Source organism: Musca domestica, unplaced genomic scaffold, assembly GCF_030504385.1.
Source record: "Musca domestica strain aabys unplaced genomic scaffold, Musca_domestica.polishedcontigs.V.1.1 20, whole genome shotgun sequence".
In the NCBI taxonomy this organism is placed as follows: domain Eukaryota; kingdom Metazoa; phylum Arthropoda; class Insecta; order Diptera; family Muscidae; genus Musca; species Musca domestica.
In genome coordinates this window covers 4,223,361-4,239,834 of record NW_026712250.1, presented here as the reverse complement: position 1 = coordinate 4,239,834, position 16,474 = coordinate 4,223,361, and the positions used below count along the sequence as shown (strand labels likewise).

General features: G+C 43.3%; 1 protein-coding gene across 1 annotated transcript in view; it reads right to left on the bottom strand.

The window, feature by feature from the left end:
• The window catches only part of LOC101898509 (unconventional myosin-XV), an 85,689-nt gene that overhangs the window by 29,700 nt on the left and 39,515 nt on the right, over nucleotides 1-16,474 (bottom strand). The window contains exon 3 of the mRNA XM_059122359.1: nucleotides 3,832-11,133. Within this exon, the coding sequence (XP_058978342.1) occupies nucleotides 3,832-11,133 (7,302 nt within the window). The remainder of the gene's footprint in view (nucleotides 1-3,831; nucleotides 11,134-16,474) is intronic.

Here is a 16,474-nt window from a genome sequence, read left to right as displayed (position 1 = left end):
TGAGAAACTGGGCAATATCGGGACATGAACCCCATGAACCCCACCCCCCCCCCCCCATTTTCGACTTTTCAGTCACATTTTTTAATGGAATTGTTTAAAATGCCGATCATAGATTTCAAAATGGGGTTTACCTCTTGCGACGAAACCTTGGCTCACGTATAACGGCATATAACGGTACCCCCTCCCCCTACATAACGCTACCTCACGATATTCGGTATTTTGATGATTTAAAACAACATTTAGTACTAAAAGTTTGTACCTCCTATGGTAGAACATTATCTATATGTAGATCCTCGTTTTCGTAAAGCCTCCGTATAACGGAACCTCCCAATATTCGGTATTTATATACGGTACGATTTAAATATCATTTTCAAAAAGAATTGTTGAAAATTCGATTTGAGTTATTCCCATCGTGCCAGAACATTGTCTGTATTGGTCCACGTTTTCTTATAGACCCCAAAAAATGTAGCTCACCTTCTAATCGGTATTTTAGGAATTAAAGCCACATTTTCAAACAGAATTGTTTGAAATTCGGTTCATAGATTTCATAGTAGGTTCATCCCCTTGTGGCATAAGAATTTCTATAGAGGTCCACATATTTTTTAGTTTTTCTACAACGTGCCTACCAATATTCGGTATTTTAGTAATTGAAACCGGATTTTTAAACGGAATTGTTTAAAATTTGATGCTTATGGTTCGTAATGGGTTCTAGTTCCGGAGGCATAATATTTTCAATATAGATCCATGTTTTTTGTATAGCCCCCCATTTAAGACTACTTCTTTTTAATAGTTTAAATTCGGTACTCGGGGTTTGTAACAGGTTCTACCACCCGTGGCAAATCATTGCTTTTATATGTTCATATTTTCCTATAGCTCCCATATAATAGCACTTCCCGATATTCGGCATTTAGACGAATTGGCCCACATTTTCAAACGGAATTGTTTAAAATTCGATACTTAGAGTACCAATTGGTACTTAAACATAATGCCACAAATTCGGTACTTAGGGTACATAATCATTGCCCATATAGATTTTTCGTTTTTACTATAGTCCACCATGTTTTGGTATTTCCCGATATTCGGCATTCTGATGATTTTAGCCACATTTTTCAGGGGAATCGTGTGAAATTTGGTATGTAGAGTCTAAAATGGGTTCTGTCTGCTGTGGCAGAAGACTGCTGAAATAGGCTCAGCATTTCTTATATCACTCATATTTGGAGGTAATATTTGGTATTTTGGCGATTTTAGCCACATTTAGTTCAAATTTGATGAAAATCGGTTCAGGTAAAGCTATAGCTCTCATATATATTTCTAATACGATTTGTTATTTTTGTCCTCCACAGGGGTAAAATACACTCCATAACAACAAAATTGAGGAAAATACATCGAATACAGCTCAGAAATACATTTGCTTAATTTTAACAAGATCGTTTCAGATTTGGATATAACTCCCATATATACCTTCATCCGATTTCACGTTTATTGTTCACCAAGGGATTAATATAAGCCTGAATTAAATAAATTTTGGCACACATGAACGAAGTCAGCCTGGAAGAAAGTGTATTACATTTGGTGAAAATCGGTTAAAACATAGCTATAGGTCCCATATATGTGTTACTTCCGATTTTATATTCAAGTCCCTCACACCCATGAAATGGTCCCCACAACAACGATATTTGATTCCAACTCTAAGATACAGCATAGAATTTTATAGAGATCGGTTCAGATTGCCTTCATCCGATTTCATGTTTATTGTGCATAAAATGTAGTACCTGCTCAAATAGGATGAATTTCTGTCTCTCCATCTCTCTTTCATTATTTAATGGAGGAATAACACAAATTTATACAAAAGAGAAAGAGACATCGACGTTTACTTCTCCCTTAAATTTGGATAGCCTATCATTAGATTATAACATTTTTTGGAGTGTATAAGCCAGTCAACTCCTTTAAGGCTGTTACACCTCACAACGAAAACAATAAATTAATGAATTAATCTAACATTGATTACTTTAACGTCTTTTTTTTTTTTTTTTTTGAAACCGGTTAAAATCAAATTACATTCAAATTCGGAGCAATGTAACATAGATAAGGATTGGTGAGACATCAAAGCGGATACCCTACAAATGAATGTTGTAAATATGTTCGATCGCCTACGTAAATGAATTGTGTAGAAATAGGTAGGTATTGCTGACCGTAATAAAAAGAGGTACCACAAGAAATTGTCCGATCTGTATCTGTTGATAGAGAAATATGAAATATATTTTTTTTTATTTTTTAAGAAATGTGATATTTAAAAAACAACAAATTTTTAAAAAAGTCAAAAAAAATCTTATTTCTCTTTTTTCAAAGAAAAAGTATTTTATATCAAAAGACTTAAAACACAAGCGTATTATTATTATTATTATTATTATTATTATTATTATTATTATTATTATTATTATTATTATTATTATTATTATTATTATTATTATTATTATTATTATTATTATTATTATTATTATTATTATTATTATTATTATTATTAAAAAATATCCTATTTCTCTCAAAGAAAAAGTACTTTATATCAAAAGACTTAAGACACAAACGTAAAATTATAAAGAGGAAATAGGGATGTGAATGGAGAGCACTCTCATACCCTTATTGCTCTCTCTCTCTCTCACACACACACATAAAAATATGGTCACTCGGACAAAAGACTTAAGAACAGCGGAGCTCAAAATCGTGTTCTAGCAAATGAAGAGAAAAAAGAGATAATTTAAGAGAAAATTAAAATTTTGTTTTTCTTTATCTTTTACGGTTCTATTTAATTGTTTTTAAACACGAATGTTTGCCAAAATAGTTTATAAAGCAAATGGATAAAAAATATTTGTGTAAATAATGACTTAACACTGTTTTCTTCTTGATTTAAATAAGCAAAGAGAAATTTGACTGAAAAGATATATTTCTTCTTGAGCACCGCTGCTTAAGAAACAAGGGTCAAAAGTGATTGGAATTTTGGAAGAGCGGGGTATTCTACAAAAATATTTTAGTAGGAGAAAGTGTTTCAAGAGCGGCTACATATTTTTTTTAAATTTAATATTTGAAAACTAAACTCCAAACTCCTAAAAAAATAAAAAAAAATCATATCTCTCTTTTTTCAAAGAAAACGTATTTTATATCAAAAGACTTAAGACACAAGCGTAAAATTAAAAAGGAAATAGTGATGTGTATGGAGAGCACTCTCATACCATTATTGCTCTCTCTCACACACACACATAAACATATGGTCTCTCGGACAAAAGACTTAAGAAACAAAGGTAAAAATTGATTGGAATTTTGGAAGAACGAGGTATTCTAGGAATTTTTTTGGAAATTTGAATTAAAAAATAATTTTAAAAAATAATAAATAATAAAAAAAAAATAAAAAATAAAATATTTTTAAATTTTAATGGAGATTAAAATAAAGCTCTCCTTAAGTTTAAACCAAAGTCTAGCCAAAATTTGGTTGGTGTACAAAAATTTGCTTCTGCAATACCAAACTATTGAATTTTATATTTTTTACCTGTTTCTCAGATGAGGTATGGTGACCAATTGTAGGGTGGATGATCACATCCATGTAATTTATGTGTGCATAATTTTAATTATATTTTTTCTTATCTCTTCCTCACTTTCTTCAACAGGTTTTACCACACACGTGGCCAAAAACCGACCTCTTGTATGCAAAACTAAATCATTTTTCAGAGCCAAATGCAACTTAAAATTATCCATTTCCCAGTTGAAGAAAGGCCACAAACCAGTATAACTCCACAAACAATGAAAAAAAATCGATCTCTCTCTATGCCGCCCACTTACCTTTCGATATTCCTGCACAAAGAGTGTAATCATGGCCTGGATGGCAGCAGCCCGAGCAGCATGGAGTGCCACATTTTTACCACTGCGTAAATTCAATTGCAACGATGCTGGCCGCGGTAGGGTAATGGCGTTTTGTATTTCCGCAAATGGAATGGCCTGGACAACAATTAAATAGTCGGCATCACGACGCGCCAGATACAGGCCATTGTGGGAAATGCCCATGATGGAGACATCAGGATATTGCGGGGCACCCTGCACGGGGAAGAGACGTGCAAAGTACAAAGGCCATTCGCGGGCCATGTCGATGAGGTGACGTTTCACTATGGCCCGAACATTTTGACTGCGTACAGTCTCAGCGGTGACCCCATGGCCACTAAGCATATTGATGGCGGCCGCCTTCTCTTGCGGAGATATGCGCAGCGATGGTGTGACACCAAAGACATCTGCCGAAACCTGGGCAAACAGCAAATCCAAGGCAATGGGTGGACCAATGGGCTCATTGGGATGGAATACCTCCTTGCGCACCCTCAACTTCCATGGCACTCGATTGTAGGTCAGGCATGCATTGGCCGGGTGTTTAAGGGATGCTGGAGCCGGCACGGGGGCAGGTATGGCCGGCAATGGCCATTCATCGGCACCATCGGTTTCCTCATCGCGCCGCGTGGTACACTGCGACACAGTGGTGGAGGCAGAGGATTTTCGTTTGCGTTCCTTTTCATATTTCTGGGCCATATGGGTGCGGAATGTGGCCGGGGTGTGCGAGACACTGGAAACATTGGCCACATTTGAGGTATGGGAGGCCCCACTGGACATTTGCGACATGTGATGGGTGGTCATGTTGGGTGTTATGGGTTGGGAGTTGATCAGGGACTGTTTCTTGTTCGAGGCCATGTTTTGATAGGAGTATTTGCGTTCGGCCACATTTGAGGCATTGTAACTGTCTGTGTGGCGTTCATTGCGTTCTTGACGTTCGTGCCGCTCATGCCGCTCAATGGTGGCGGTGACCACCTTGGGTGGGGCCGGTTGATAGACTTTGTGACTTTCCTTCTCCCGCTCGACCTGGCGCATTTCATAGATCCTTTCACGTTTTTCTCGCTCCTTTTCGCGTTCCCTTTCACTGCCACTGGAGGCCGGGCCCTCCACCTCGGCCCTATCCCACACTGACTCGGAGAAATCATCACGATCCCGGGATCGTGAGCGGGAACGTGATCGTTCTCTTTCATTTTTCATTTCCTTTTTGTAGCTCTTCTCATAGACCATGTCCAGCTTGGCGGCCTCCGAACGACCCCACGAGTCATAGGCATCCTTGGAGTCATCGGACCCGTTCCAATTGTGTCGTGCCCCAAAAGTGTCCCGATCTTGGCGTTGTATAAATGCCGGGATATCCTTGCTCTGAGTGCGATATTCCTGTTCATCGACCTCCTCAATGTGCATGGGAGGACTCTTGGGAACGGGTGGTGGTGCCGGTGGAGCCACATCAGGTGGTCGTATGGGTGGCGGAGGAGCTGGTATACTGGGTGCCGGTGGCACATGGGCTGGCCAGCTGGAGGGCACCATCTTTTCCTCCATTCTTTCAATGTGCGAACGCACCGTGTGGATATCGGCCGCTGTGGTTGTGGTGTTGCCGCTGTTGGACGCCATGTTGCTGCTCATCATGGCAAATTGTCCGCTCAGCTGTTGTTGTAGCATCATTTTGCGGGTGTCTTCCAGTTTTGCTGGAGTCCTTTGTTCAGATTTTGTGCTGACCGTAGAGCGTACCGAATGGCCTGCGGTGACCTGTTCCAGGCGTTGGCGCATCTCAGAGCTGAGTTTTAGTTTTCCCACGCTACCCGGTGGTGGGCGATCGGCACCGATTTCAAAGCTTTTCTTTGTGGTTTTGGTGGTGACAATCGTTTGTTGTTGTTGTTGATGATGCTGCTGCTGCTGCTGTTGTTGTTGTTGCTGCTGCTGATATGACTGGTGCTGATGTTGGTGTTGTTGTATTTGTTGTTGCATTTCGTTTTTGTTGCTCTGCCTTCCTCCGGTCTCAATCTTAATCTGGGTCCTCACCATTTGGGTGGTGTGCACTGGCATAGAAACCACCGGCGAAGGGCTCTTGGAATTTCCATCATGGACCTCAAACTCCTCCCATTCCATTGCGGAACCTGTCAAGGAACCATTGCTGCTATGGAACTGCGACTGGGGCGTGTTCTTCCTCTGATGCTGACGCATTTTGAAGGCAAAGAAATCCTCCTCCGTCTCAAACTGAGGACCATCCTGTGGTGGTGGCCATCTCCATTTGCCAATGCGCACCGTCTTGGCCCGTCCATAGGGATCCAAAAAGTGCCGAGTCTCAGAGGGATCTTTCACCTCAATTGGTGGTGGCATGGGTGGTGGTGGGGGAGGGGGTATCAGCGAGCCACCACTGTCGGAGGAGGCCTTGCGATTCCTTTCACCTTCCGAAAACTGGGAAATGCGATTCTTGACACTTTGTTTGCGTCCGCCCATGGGACCGGCTGACTCATTGGAAACCACCGAAATTTTGGCCGTCATGTTATTCGAAATGGCCGTGGTGGAGGTGGCCCCAAGGTTATTCACAACTGGTGGAATTATGGGAGCAATCAAGGGTGGCGAGGTTGTGCCTGTCACCGTGGTGTCCTGTTGACTCAGCAGCGTTTGCAGAGCCTGATTTTGGGCCAAAAGCTGCTGTTGGATTTGCAAGTTTTGGGCCATGGCCGATTGCAAAAATGCCCGCTGCACCTGGTGCTGATAAGCTGAGGGATCAGCATCGGGAGGGATGGTTACCATTTGCAAAAGATTTTCGGAATTATTTAGAATGGGGCTAATGGGGCCACTGACAAAAGTGCTGCTGGTCGAGGTGGTCTGAGCTTGGGCGCCACCGCCTTTAATGCTGTCGATGAGTTCCGAATGTTCGGTCAACACCTTGACAGCTTCATTGACAAAAATTGGTTTAAACAGGCCCGTAATGTAGTCATCCAAATTGGCCGAGCCTGAGTCCTGTTGATCCTGCTCCGAGGCTCGGCGGCCCTTTTCCCCTCCTCCCTTGATTTTGCAGCTCAAAAAGTCACTGTTCCAATTCAAGGATTCGCCGAAATCACAGTCGGGAGCCTCCAGGAAATTTTCTTTGTTCAAATTCTCTTCCAGTTTTTGCTCCTCCTCCTTTCTGCCTTCCCCTCCTCCCTCGATTTTGCCGCTCAAAAAGTCACTGTTCCAATTCAAAGATTCTCCAAAGTTATAGCAGTCGGGGGCTTCTAGGAAATGTTCCTTTTCCTCATTGCCACCCCCTCCCCTTATACTGGCTGCCAGGGATCTGGCATCGGACAACTCATCCAGCGAACCATCCAATACGGGACTAAACAAATCATCCAAGAATTGATCCACATCTGAGGCCTGTGAAGGCACTCGAACCCTCCTTACATGGGAGGCCAGCGAAGGAGCCTCACTGGTGTCCGACATGGCTGACGATCGGGTGGCGTATTCCGATTTATCCATATATTTACTGGAATGGGAACCACCATGAGACCTCCGGCCGGCATATTGTGACTTCTGATAACGTGGTGCTGCCTCCTTACCCATGGGAGTCAACCTTTCGGCGGAATGATATCTTTCGTTGAGACGACTTTCGGAGAGCCCAATCTCGGCCAAGGGTTCCGGTTCGGTGTGGGCATCCAAGTCGGTGACATCTCCGGCCAACAGGTCATCCAGTGACTTGGAGCGGGACTTTTCCTGCTCAAAATAGCGATCGTTGAGGGCCGAGTTGCGGGACAAAATGTTACGGGAATTTTTCCTTATGGGCTGTTCATCATTGGAATCTGAAATGGGAGACTCCACTGGGGTGGTGGGGGTCTTCAGCTTTTGTGGTGGCTCTGGAGGTGGTACCTGGGGCCTCTTGGGGGTATTGGTGTCTCCCGCTTCGCCACTCAACACAGTTCTGTGGAATTTAGCCCCAGTGGTCATTAAATCACTGCGCAAGGCCGGAAAGGCGGGACACAGCTCCTTCTCGGCAATCAAATCCAGCACATAGTCCAGGCCACAGGAATCCGTCAACAGTTTGCCATCATCAAACACCACTGTCCAGCCTCGATTGGAGATGCCCAAAGTGGATACGGCCAAGGAGGCAGCCTCCTCACAGGTGGTCCAGGAATCAATGGCCACCGTCTGGGCATTATCATCCGGCATGGTCAAGGACACAGCAATGTCGGACATACGCGATATGGCCCTCCATTCCACCCAGGATGGGGTGAAATTTCTCGAACTATTGGCATGATTGGAGTTCACGCCGTTGCGTAAGATCTTCTTCAGCAGCATGTCCCGCAACGAGTCCGGAGCATTGTCCACAATAAATTTCATGAGATATTTGCTAAAGGCCGGTCCTGGCTGGAAACAGGACAAACATTGGGCCATCAACTGCCACAGACGCTGGGCCTGCAGTTCATCGTTGTTGTAGATTTGATTGCAAAGCTGAACCAAGATTTCATCCCTCAGGCCACGGGAGGATAGACCCTTGTGGACAATATAATCGGCCAGCACCTTTTCCTTGTTGCCATCCAAAGTCTTGTCATTTGTCCAGCGTAGAATCAGTTTGAACACGGCCAAGGAATCCTGGAAATCTTGATCCCTGGACGCAGCCCTGGAGAGGAAGGGAGTGGTAATGGGTTCCCTTCTCACCGTCAGACGCATGCCGTTACAGTAGACGGAGCTAAATTTCCCGAATGAAAATTGATCCAAATCCTTGGGCAGATCTGCTGCCACTGGGGGTCCGGGCACGGTACCCACCACCTTGACCAAATGCCGGTCACCATGCACCGGGGTCCAGCCCTCACTCTTGGAAAAGATAAAGGCCAATTCGGCCGGTATATCCAAATATGAAATTTGACTGCGCTCCAAATTCTCCTTGGCCTGCTTTTTGGCCTCGCGTTCCTTTTGAGCCCGCTGGGCTTCTAGGCGTCGCTGATACTCGGCCTTCAATTTTACCGCTCGCTTGCGACCCATTTTACCGCGCCACAAGGCCTGGGCCTTGATGGTGGACTGGCGTAGTTCACGGAATTTCTTGGCCTCACGATGACCCCTCCAGCGAGCCTGGATCCGGGTGGCTGCCTTTTTCTTGCGTATCAACTGGCGTCGGGCCAGCATGCCGCGGACATGTTTCTGTATGACCACAGCGGCGGTTTTCAGGCGATCTGAGCGGCTGCTTTCCAGCATGCGATGCAGGGCCTCCCGTAGGAAAACTCTAGTGGCGCCCAATTGATAGTCGGGACCCTCAATTCCGGTGCCAGGCATGGATTCTAGCAGGATCCTACACAGCTCACGATATGGAGTACCCCTTGACAAAGGCGACCGCATCAAATGGCGATAGCGCTCAATAAAATGTTGAAAACGTAGGCGCACCGGATAGCCTTTCTGCCGGATCTGAATGGTGTCCAACATGCCCAGATAGCGCAGCTGTTGCAGCACACAGGGCATGTCCATTTTCAGGGACTGCTTTTCGTTGTTCGGTTTTATGCAGCGCACAAACCAGGGATTGCAGCGGCCCATGGACTGGAGCAGTTGCTGCAGGGAATCGGAAAAGCGGGCTGCTACCGTGGGTGTCCGGGGTTTCATGGTCACAAAACGGCCATTATTTCCTTTCGGCAAAGTTTTCCCGGAATCTCTTTGGGCCCTCAACTGCTTGGTCAGATCCGAGACCAATTGCAGTTTACTGGAACTCAGCAGCTCCAGGACATCACCTCTGAGGGCATCACGATTTTTATCCAAAAAACCATCGACACAATACCAAACCTGCCCAGCATAATGGGTTATGCCAAACTCCTGGGCTCCCACCCGGGGCCGGGAGTACAGCTCATTCAGGGCATGATTGTAGTGGCACTTCTCCAGGAAACTCATGTCCGAGGCTCGGGGGAAATTCGACTCATCATCGAGTAGATGGAAAATGCCCACCGGCTTCTTGGCCAACAAATGGATCACCGGCAAATTATCATCCCAGGTCAGGGGGGTCCACTCCAAGCGCTCCCTGGAATACTCAGCCTGTTCCAGCTTGAAGACATGTTTGTTGAAATACAGCTGGAGATTTTCATTGGCATAATTGATGCAGAGCTGTTCAAAGGAGTTCTCAGCCAAATCCTCAAAGCCAAAGATGTCCAAAATCGAAATGCGATGGGCATCATGGGTGCCACCCTTTTGGACAATCGAATTGATGCGGGATACCAGCCAATTGAAGAGACCTGAATACAAGGCCTTGGCAAAGGCATCACGGGCATCCAGGGCCTGGTCAATGCTCAGCGGGGTGTGTAGACGCTCGGATCTGGCCTCTGTTATGCGACTGGTTAGGGAACGATGTAGACCCTCGGCGGAGATGTGCAGCAAATGGGCGGCCCATTTGATTTCGGCATCGGAGCCCACCTCCACTCCCTCCTGGCCATGTCTCAGCTGTCTCCTGTGGAAATAGACATTGCCCAAGTGCAAAACCGAGGCCAATACCCGGATTATGCCTTCTCGCTCTCCCTCCGACACACCCAAGACCTGCATGGCGCTCTGCAATGAATCCCAGTCCACACGGCCGGGAGCACAATCCGTGGCGCCCTGATTCAAATAGAAATATTTATCCGCCTCCAGAAGGCCATACTTGGTGCGTTCACTCTCCGACAGGCCACCCAGCATTTCATAGAAGACATGGTAGTTACGTTCTCCCGGGGCCTGGGTAACAATGCGGGACTTTTCTAGCAGATATTGGGTAATTTTGGCTCCCACAATGGCCCCGCTCTTAAAATAGACCTCCAAATATTTGCCAAACCGGGAACTGTTGTCATTGCGGGTGGTACGGGCATTGCCAAAGGCCTCCAGCAGGGGTGCGGCCTCTAGAATTTGTTCTGTAATCACTGCCGAGGCAGAGCCTCCGCCCGGCACCACAGCAGCCAGATACTGCATGACCAATTTCGTGGATTCCGTCTTGCCCGAGCCGGACTCTCCCGAAATCACCACCACCTGGGGTGAGGGCAGCGAGGCATGGGCCGCCGCTCCAATGGCAAAGAGATGCGGGGGCATGGTACCCAATGGCTTGCCGGCATATTGCTTGGCCACCTCCAGGCCATAGGAGTCCGGAAACATTTTATAGGGATTGATGGCAATCAGGATACTGCCGGCAAAGGTGTAGATCAGACCCTTGTCATAGCGCAAACGTAAATTCCATAGCAGAGAGGCTTCATGTAAATCCTCCAGCATGGTCATGTCCTCCACACCGCTGCTACCCAAGTCTTGGCGGGATCTTAGGTTGCCCTCCCCGGGCTGTAGGGCAAATGTTTGGGGCTAAAGGGAAGAGAGGGGAAAAATTAATAAATGAATTCATAAAAAAATTCTCTTGAGAGAGGTGGAGAGAAAGATAGAGAGAATGAGAGAGAGAGAGTGTTTGTTTCACCCACATATTTGGCCAAAATATCACTACACAGGGTCGCCAGACGCTTAACGCTCTGCGGATAACGGTTTTTCATTTTACGCTCTTGATCTCTGAGCAGCCGCAAACGTAGGGTTTCCGTATTCGCCGTTGGGCTGGGAAAATCTTCAATGCTGGGCGGCCGTTGGCGCCTAAGCACATGAGGCGAGAGTATGCCAATAGAGGGAGAGGGTGCTGGGCTGGGTGTAATGGAGCCACAACGTTGCCATGGTTCCAAATGGAAGCGCACAATACGCATCGAACCAAAAATGCTTTAATTTCCCAGCAACTCAGACATGAAGCCAAAACAACAACTGGACGGGGGCTTTCCACTTGATCTTCTCTCGATTCGAAGAAGAAAACAATCCGTTAGCTTTTTATAGAACGCCACTTGTAATTCAAGTCTTTGGGATAACTGAAAGGAGTTTATTGGCTTATGGCCACAAGAAGCCATGTAACAACAAAACTATTGACGGGCATTGAGGAGCCATGGAGAGTATTCTCTACTCGGGCGCACTCACACACACACACACACACACACACAGGCACGCATGGAAGCTACAGCAATTGGCCAGCAATCACATGTGACTGTGTGTGTGTGTTGGTGGCTCTGGAACATGTTTGGTCACATTGCTGATGATGATGATGATGCCACTAACATTGAACATCCACCCAACTGGTTGGCCGGCCATAGATAGCCTTTGTTTGAGCAGCAGCAGCAGCAGAAGAAGATGAAAAAAAATCGCCAACAACAAATTACAATTAACTGTCATTGGTAATCTTGATAAACCAGAAAATTGTCATATTTTCTATTACCAAATGATGGATGGAACAATCATGGATTTGTTGGTGTTGTTGTTTTAGGGGTTTTCTTAAAGAATCCCAGAAAAAATTAATCTGGAAAAAATCCTGACTTATTTAGCAATTGGATTTTGAAAGTCTTCTCTATGAGAGATATAAGTAATGAAAATGTTGACACCTTTTGTGGGGGAGGTACCAGAAGGAGTGGACCGATATCTACCACCTTCACACCAGATCTTCAGTTGCTAAAAATATTGGGAAGTGCGGAATTTCAAGAGAATCGGATGCTTGTTGCTCGCATTATTCGCGGTTTGTTTTTTCAAAAAATTAACACTTTTGTGGGGGAGGTACCAGAAGGAGTAGGCCAATATATTCCATTTTTACACCAAATCTTGAGTTGGTCAAAATATTGGGATGTGCGGAATTTCAAGTGAATCGGATATTTACTTGGCATTTTATGAGCGTTTTGGGTTTTCAAAAAATTAACCCTTTTGTGGGGGAGGTACCAGAAGGGGTACGCTGACATATCCCATCCTCACAACAGATTTTGTGTTAGTAAAAATATTAAGATGTGTAAAATTTTGGGAGGATCGGATGCTTATTTCGTATTTTATGAGCGTTTGGGTTATACAAAATTTTTAACCCCTTTGTGGGGGAGGTACCAGAAGGAGTGGGCTGAAATCTACCATCTTCATACCAGAACTTGTGTTAATAAAAACATTGAGATGTGTAAAATTTTGGGAGGATCGCATGCTTATTTCGTATTTTATGAGCGTTTTGGGTTTTTAAAAAAATTAACCCCTTTGTGGGGGAGGTACCAGAAGGGTAAGGCCGATATCTACCATCTTTACACCAGATCTTGTGTTACTAAAAATATTGACATGTGTACAATTTTAGGAGGATCGGATGCTTATTTCGTATTTTATGGGTGTTTTGGTAATTCAAAATTTTGACCCCTTTGTGGGGGAGGTACCAGAGGGGGTGGAACGATACCAACCTTCTTCACACCAGATCTTAAGTTGCTAAAAATATTCGGATGTGCGGAATTTCAAGAGAATCGGATAATTACTTGGCATTTTATGAGCGTTTTGATTATTCAAAAATTTGACGCCTTTGTGGAGGAGGTCCCAGAGGGGGTGGGCCTATATCTACCATCTTCACACCAAGTCCTATATTGGTTAAAATATTGTAATGTGTGAAGTTTAGAATGAATCGGAGGCTTATTTTGCATTTTATGGGAGTTATAAATATTCAAAATGTTGACCCCTTTGTGGGGGAGGTACCAGAAGGGGTAGGCCAATATATCCCATTTTCACAACAGATTTTACGTTGATAAGAATATTGAGATATGCCGAGTTTGAAAAGAATCGGATGTTCGCTTCGCGTTTTATGAGCGCTTTGGTTATTCAAAATTTGAACCCTTGTGGGGGAGGTACCAGAAGGGGTGGGATGACATATCCCATCTTCACAACAGATCTTGTGTCAGTAAAAATATTGGGTTGTGTGAAATTTCAAGAAAATCGGATGATCATTTCGCATTTTATAAGCGTTTTGCTTACTTCAAATGTTTAACCCTTTGTGGAGGAGGTACCTGAAGAAGTTGACCGATATATCTCATCTTCACACCGGATCTTGTGTTGACAAAAATATTGCGATGTGCCTAGTTTGAAAAGAATTGAATGATCGCTTCGCATTTTATGAGCGTAATGAATATTCAAAATTTTGACCCGTTGTGGGGGAGGTACCTGAAGAAGTTGACCAATGTATCTTATCTCCCCACTAAAACTTCTGTTGGTAAAAATATTTCGATTTGCTGAGTTTGAAAAGTATCGCATGGTCATTTCACGTTTTATAGGCTTCTTAGTTATTCAAAAATATTGACCCGCTGTGGGTGAGGTACCTCAAGGAGTAGACCTATATATCTCATCTTCACACCAGGTATTTTATTGATAAATTTATTGGGATTTTCCAAATTTCAAGACAACCGAACCCTTCCTTTCACATTTTTTAAAATTTATAATTATCCTAAATTTTAACACTTTGTGGGGGAGGTACTTGATGGAGTGTTCCGATTTTGTCCATTTTCGTACTTGACATAGAACTGATAAAAATATTAGGATCTGCAAAGTTTGCACAAAATTGGATGAACCTTCATTGTTCTAAAAGATAAATTATTTTCTGTGAAAATTTTGAAATTTTGTGGGGAGGTACCAGAAGGAGTGGGCCTATATTGTCCATCTCCGAACTCGACGTATATTTGATAATAATATTACGATGTAGCAAGTTTGAACCAAATCGGCTACTCCCTTCGAGAGTTATCGTTCGCACCAACCAGCCAGAGAGACGGACGGACACCCCAAATGCCCTGAAAACAAATTTGGTCAAAAGAGGAAAAGGTTCTAAAACCGTTTTCTCGATGAGGCTCATATGAGGCCACATGGCTAAGGGTATAAAACCGAATCATACGAATCACCCTGTTTGCCGTAGAGAAGGTTATGATTAGCTCCACCTATTTGTCATCGAACAACTCAATTCAATGGCATATTTCAAATTCCAATGTTCATTTGTTTTTTGAAATTTCTGACAAATTTGGCTGTTATGCATCTGTGTGTATGTGCGGGCGCGTGTGTGTGTCAAACATATTTGGTCAAAAAATTAGTTTCACTTGACAAACGAAAACAAAAAACAACAACAAAACAAATTGAAGCCCCACACAAAGCCATTCATTCAGTTAATCAAACGTTTCATTCATAAATCGTGGCACGTCATAAACTAGAAAATAAACATTTTTGACAATTTTCGACAACAACAACTACAACAAAATTATGTGAAATTTTGGTCAATTTGTAGTTAAGGGGGATGAGAGCTTTTCCAATTTTCGTTAATATTTCGACATTGATGTGTTAGACTGCACGCTAGCGTTGCGATGTCTTCTTCTCTGTCAGGAGTAAAACATTAACAGACAGACATGTCCGAATAATTTTCTACAATTTGTATACCCTACACCACAGGGTATTATGTCTTTGTGCATTTGTTTGTAACAGGCAAAAGGAAACGAGATAGACCCATAGTTCCTTTTGATGATCTGTATAGTCTGTCTGTCCGTCCGTCTGTCCATGTATTTTTGTAAACAAAGTACAGTTCGCATTTATTGCCCTATCGAAATGAAACTTTGCACAAATCATTTTTTTGGTCCAAGGACGAACCTTATTGAAATTGGAGATAATCGGTGAAAATTTAGATATAGCTCCCATATATATCTTCGTCCGATTTGCCTTTTATTGTGCACCAAACGTGTAATATCAGCCCGAATAGTATGGAATTTTGCACGTACAAGCAAATTAGGCCTGAAAATAAGTATGCCAAATTTGATCGAAATCGGTTCAGATATAGCTATAGCTACCATATATATTGTTCATCCGATTTGTTATTTTTGTCCTCCGCAGCCATGCTATGCACTCTGTAACAACAATATTTGGGGAAATATACCAAATGCAACTCAGAAATACCTTTGCTAAATTTTATCGAGATCGGTTCCGATTTGGATATAGCTGCCATATATAACTTCGTCCGATTTACCTTTTATTGTGCACCAAACGTCTAATATTTGTCCAAATGGGATGGAATTTGGCACATGCGACCGAATTGAGTCTAGAAGCTAGTATGTCAAATTTGGTGAAGATCGGTTCAGATATAGCTATAGCTCCCATATATAACTTCGTCCGATTTACTTTTTATTGTGCACAAATCGTCTAATATTTGTCCAAATGGGATGGAATTTGGCACTTACAACCGAATTGAGTCTAGAAGCTAGTATGTCAAATTTGATCGAAATCGGTTCAGATATAGCTATAGCTCCTATATATATTTTTCATCCGATTTGTTATATTTATTACCCACAGCCGTAATATGCACTCTGTAACAACAATATTTGGGGAAATATAGCAAATGCAGCTCAGAAATATCTTTGCCAAATTCTATCGAGATCGGTTCCGATTTGGATATAGCTCCCATATATAACTTCGTCCGATTTACCTTTTATTGTGCACCAAACGTCTACTACTTGTCCAAATGGGATGGAATTTGGCACTTACGACCGAATTGAGTCTAGAAGCTAGTATGTAAAATTTGGTGAAGATCGGTTCAGATATGGCTACAGCTCCCATATATATTGTTCATCCGTTTTGTTATATTTCTTATCCACAACCGTAATATGCACTCCGTAACAACGATATTCAGGGAAATAGATGAAATACAGCTCAGAAACACCTTTGCTAAATTTTATCGAGATCGGTTCAGATTTGGATATAGCTCCTATATATATCTTTATCCGATTTCAAATTAATTGTGCACCAAATGGCCAATACAAGTCCGAATTTAAAAGATAGAAATACCTATAATGCACATTTAGCCCTT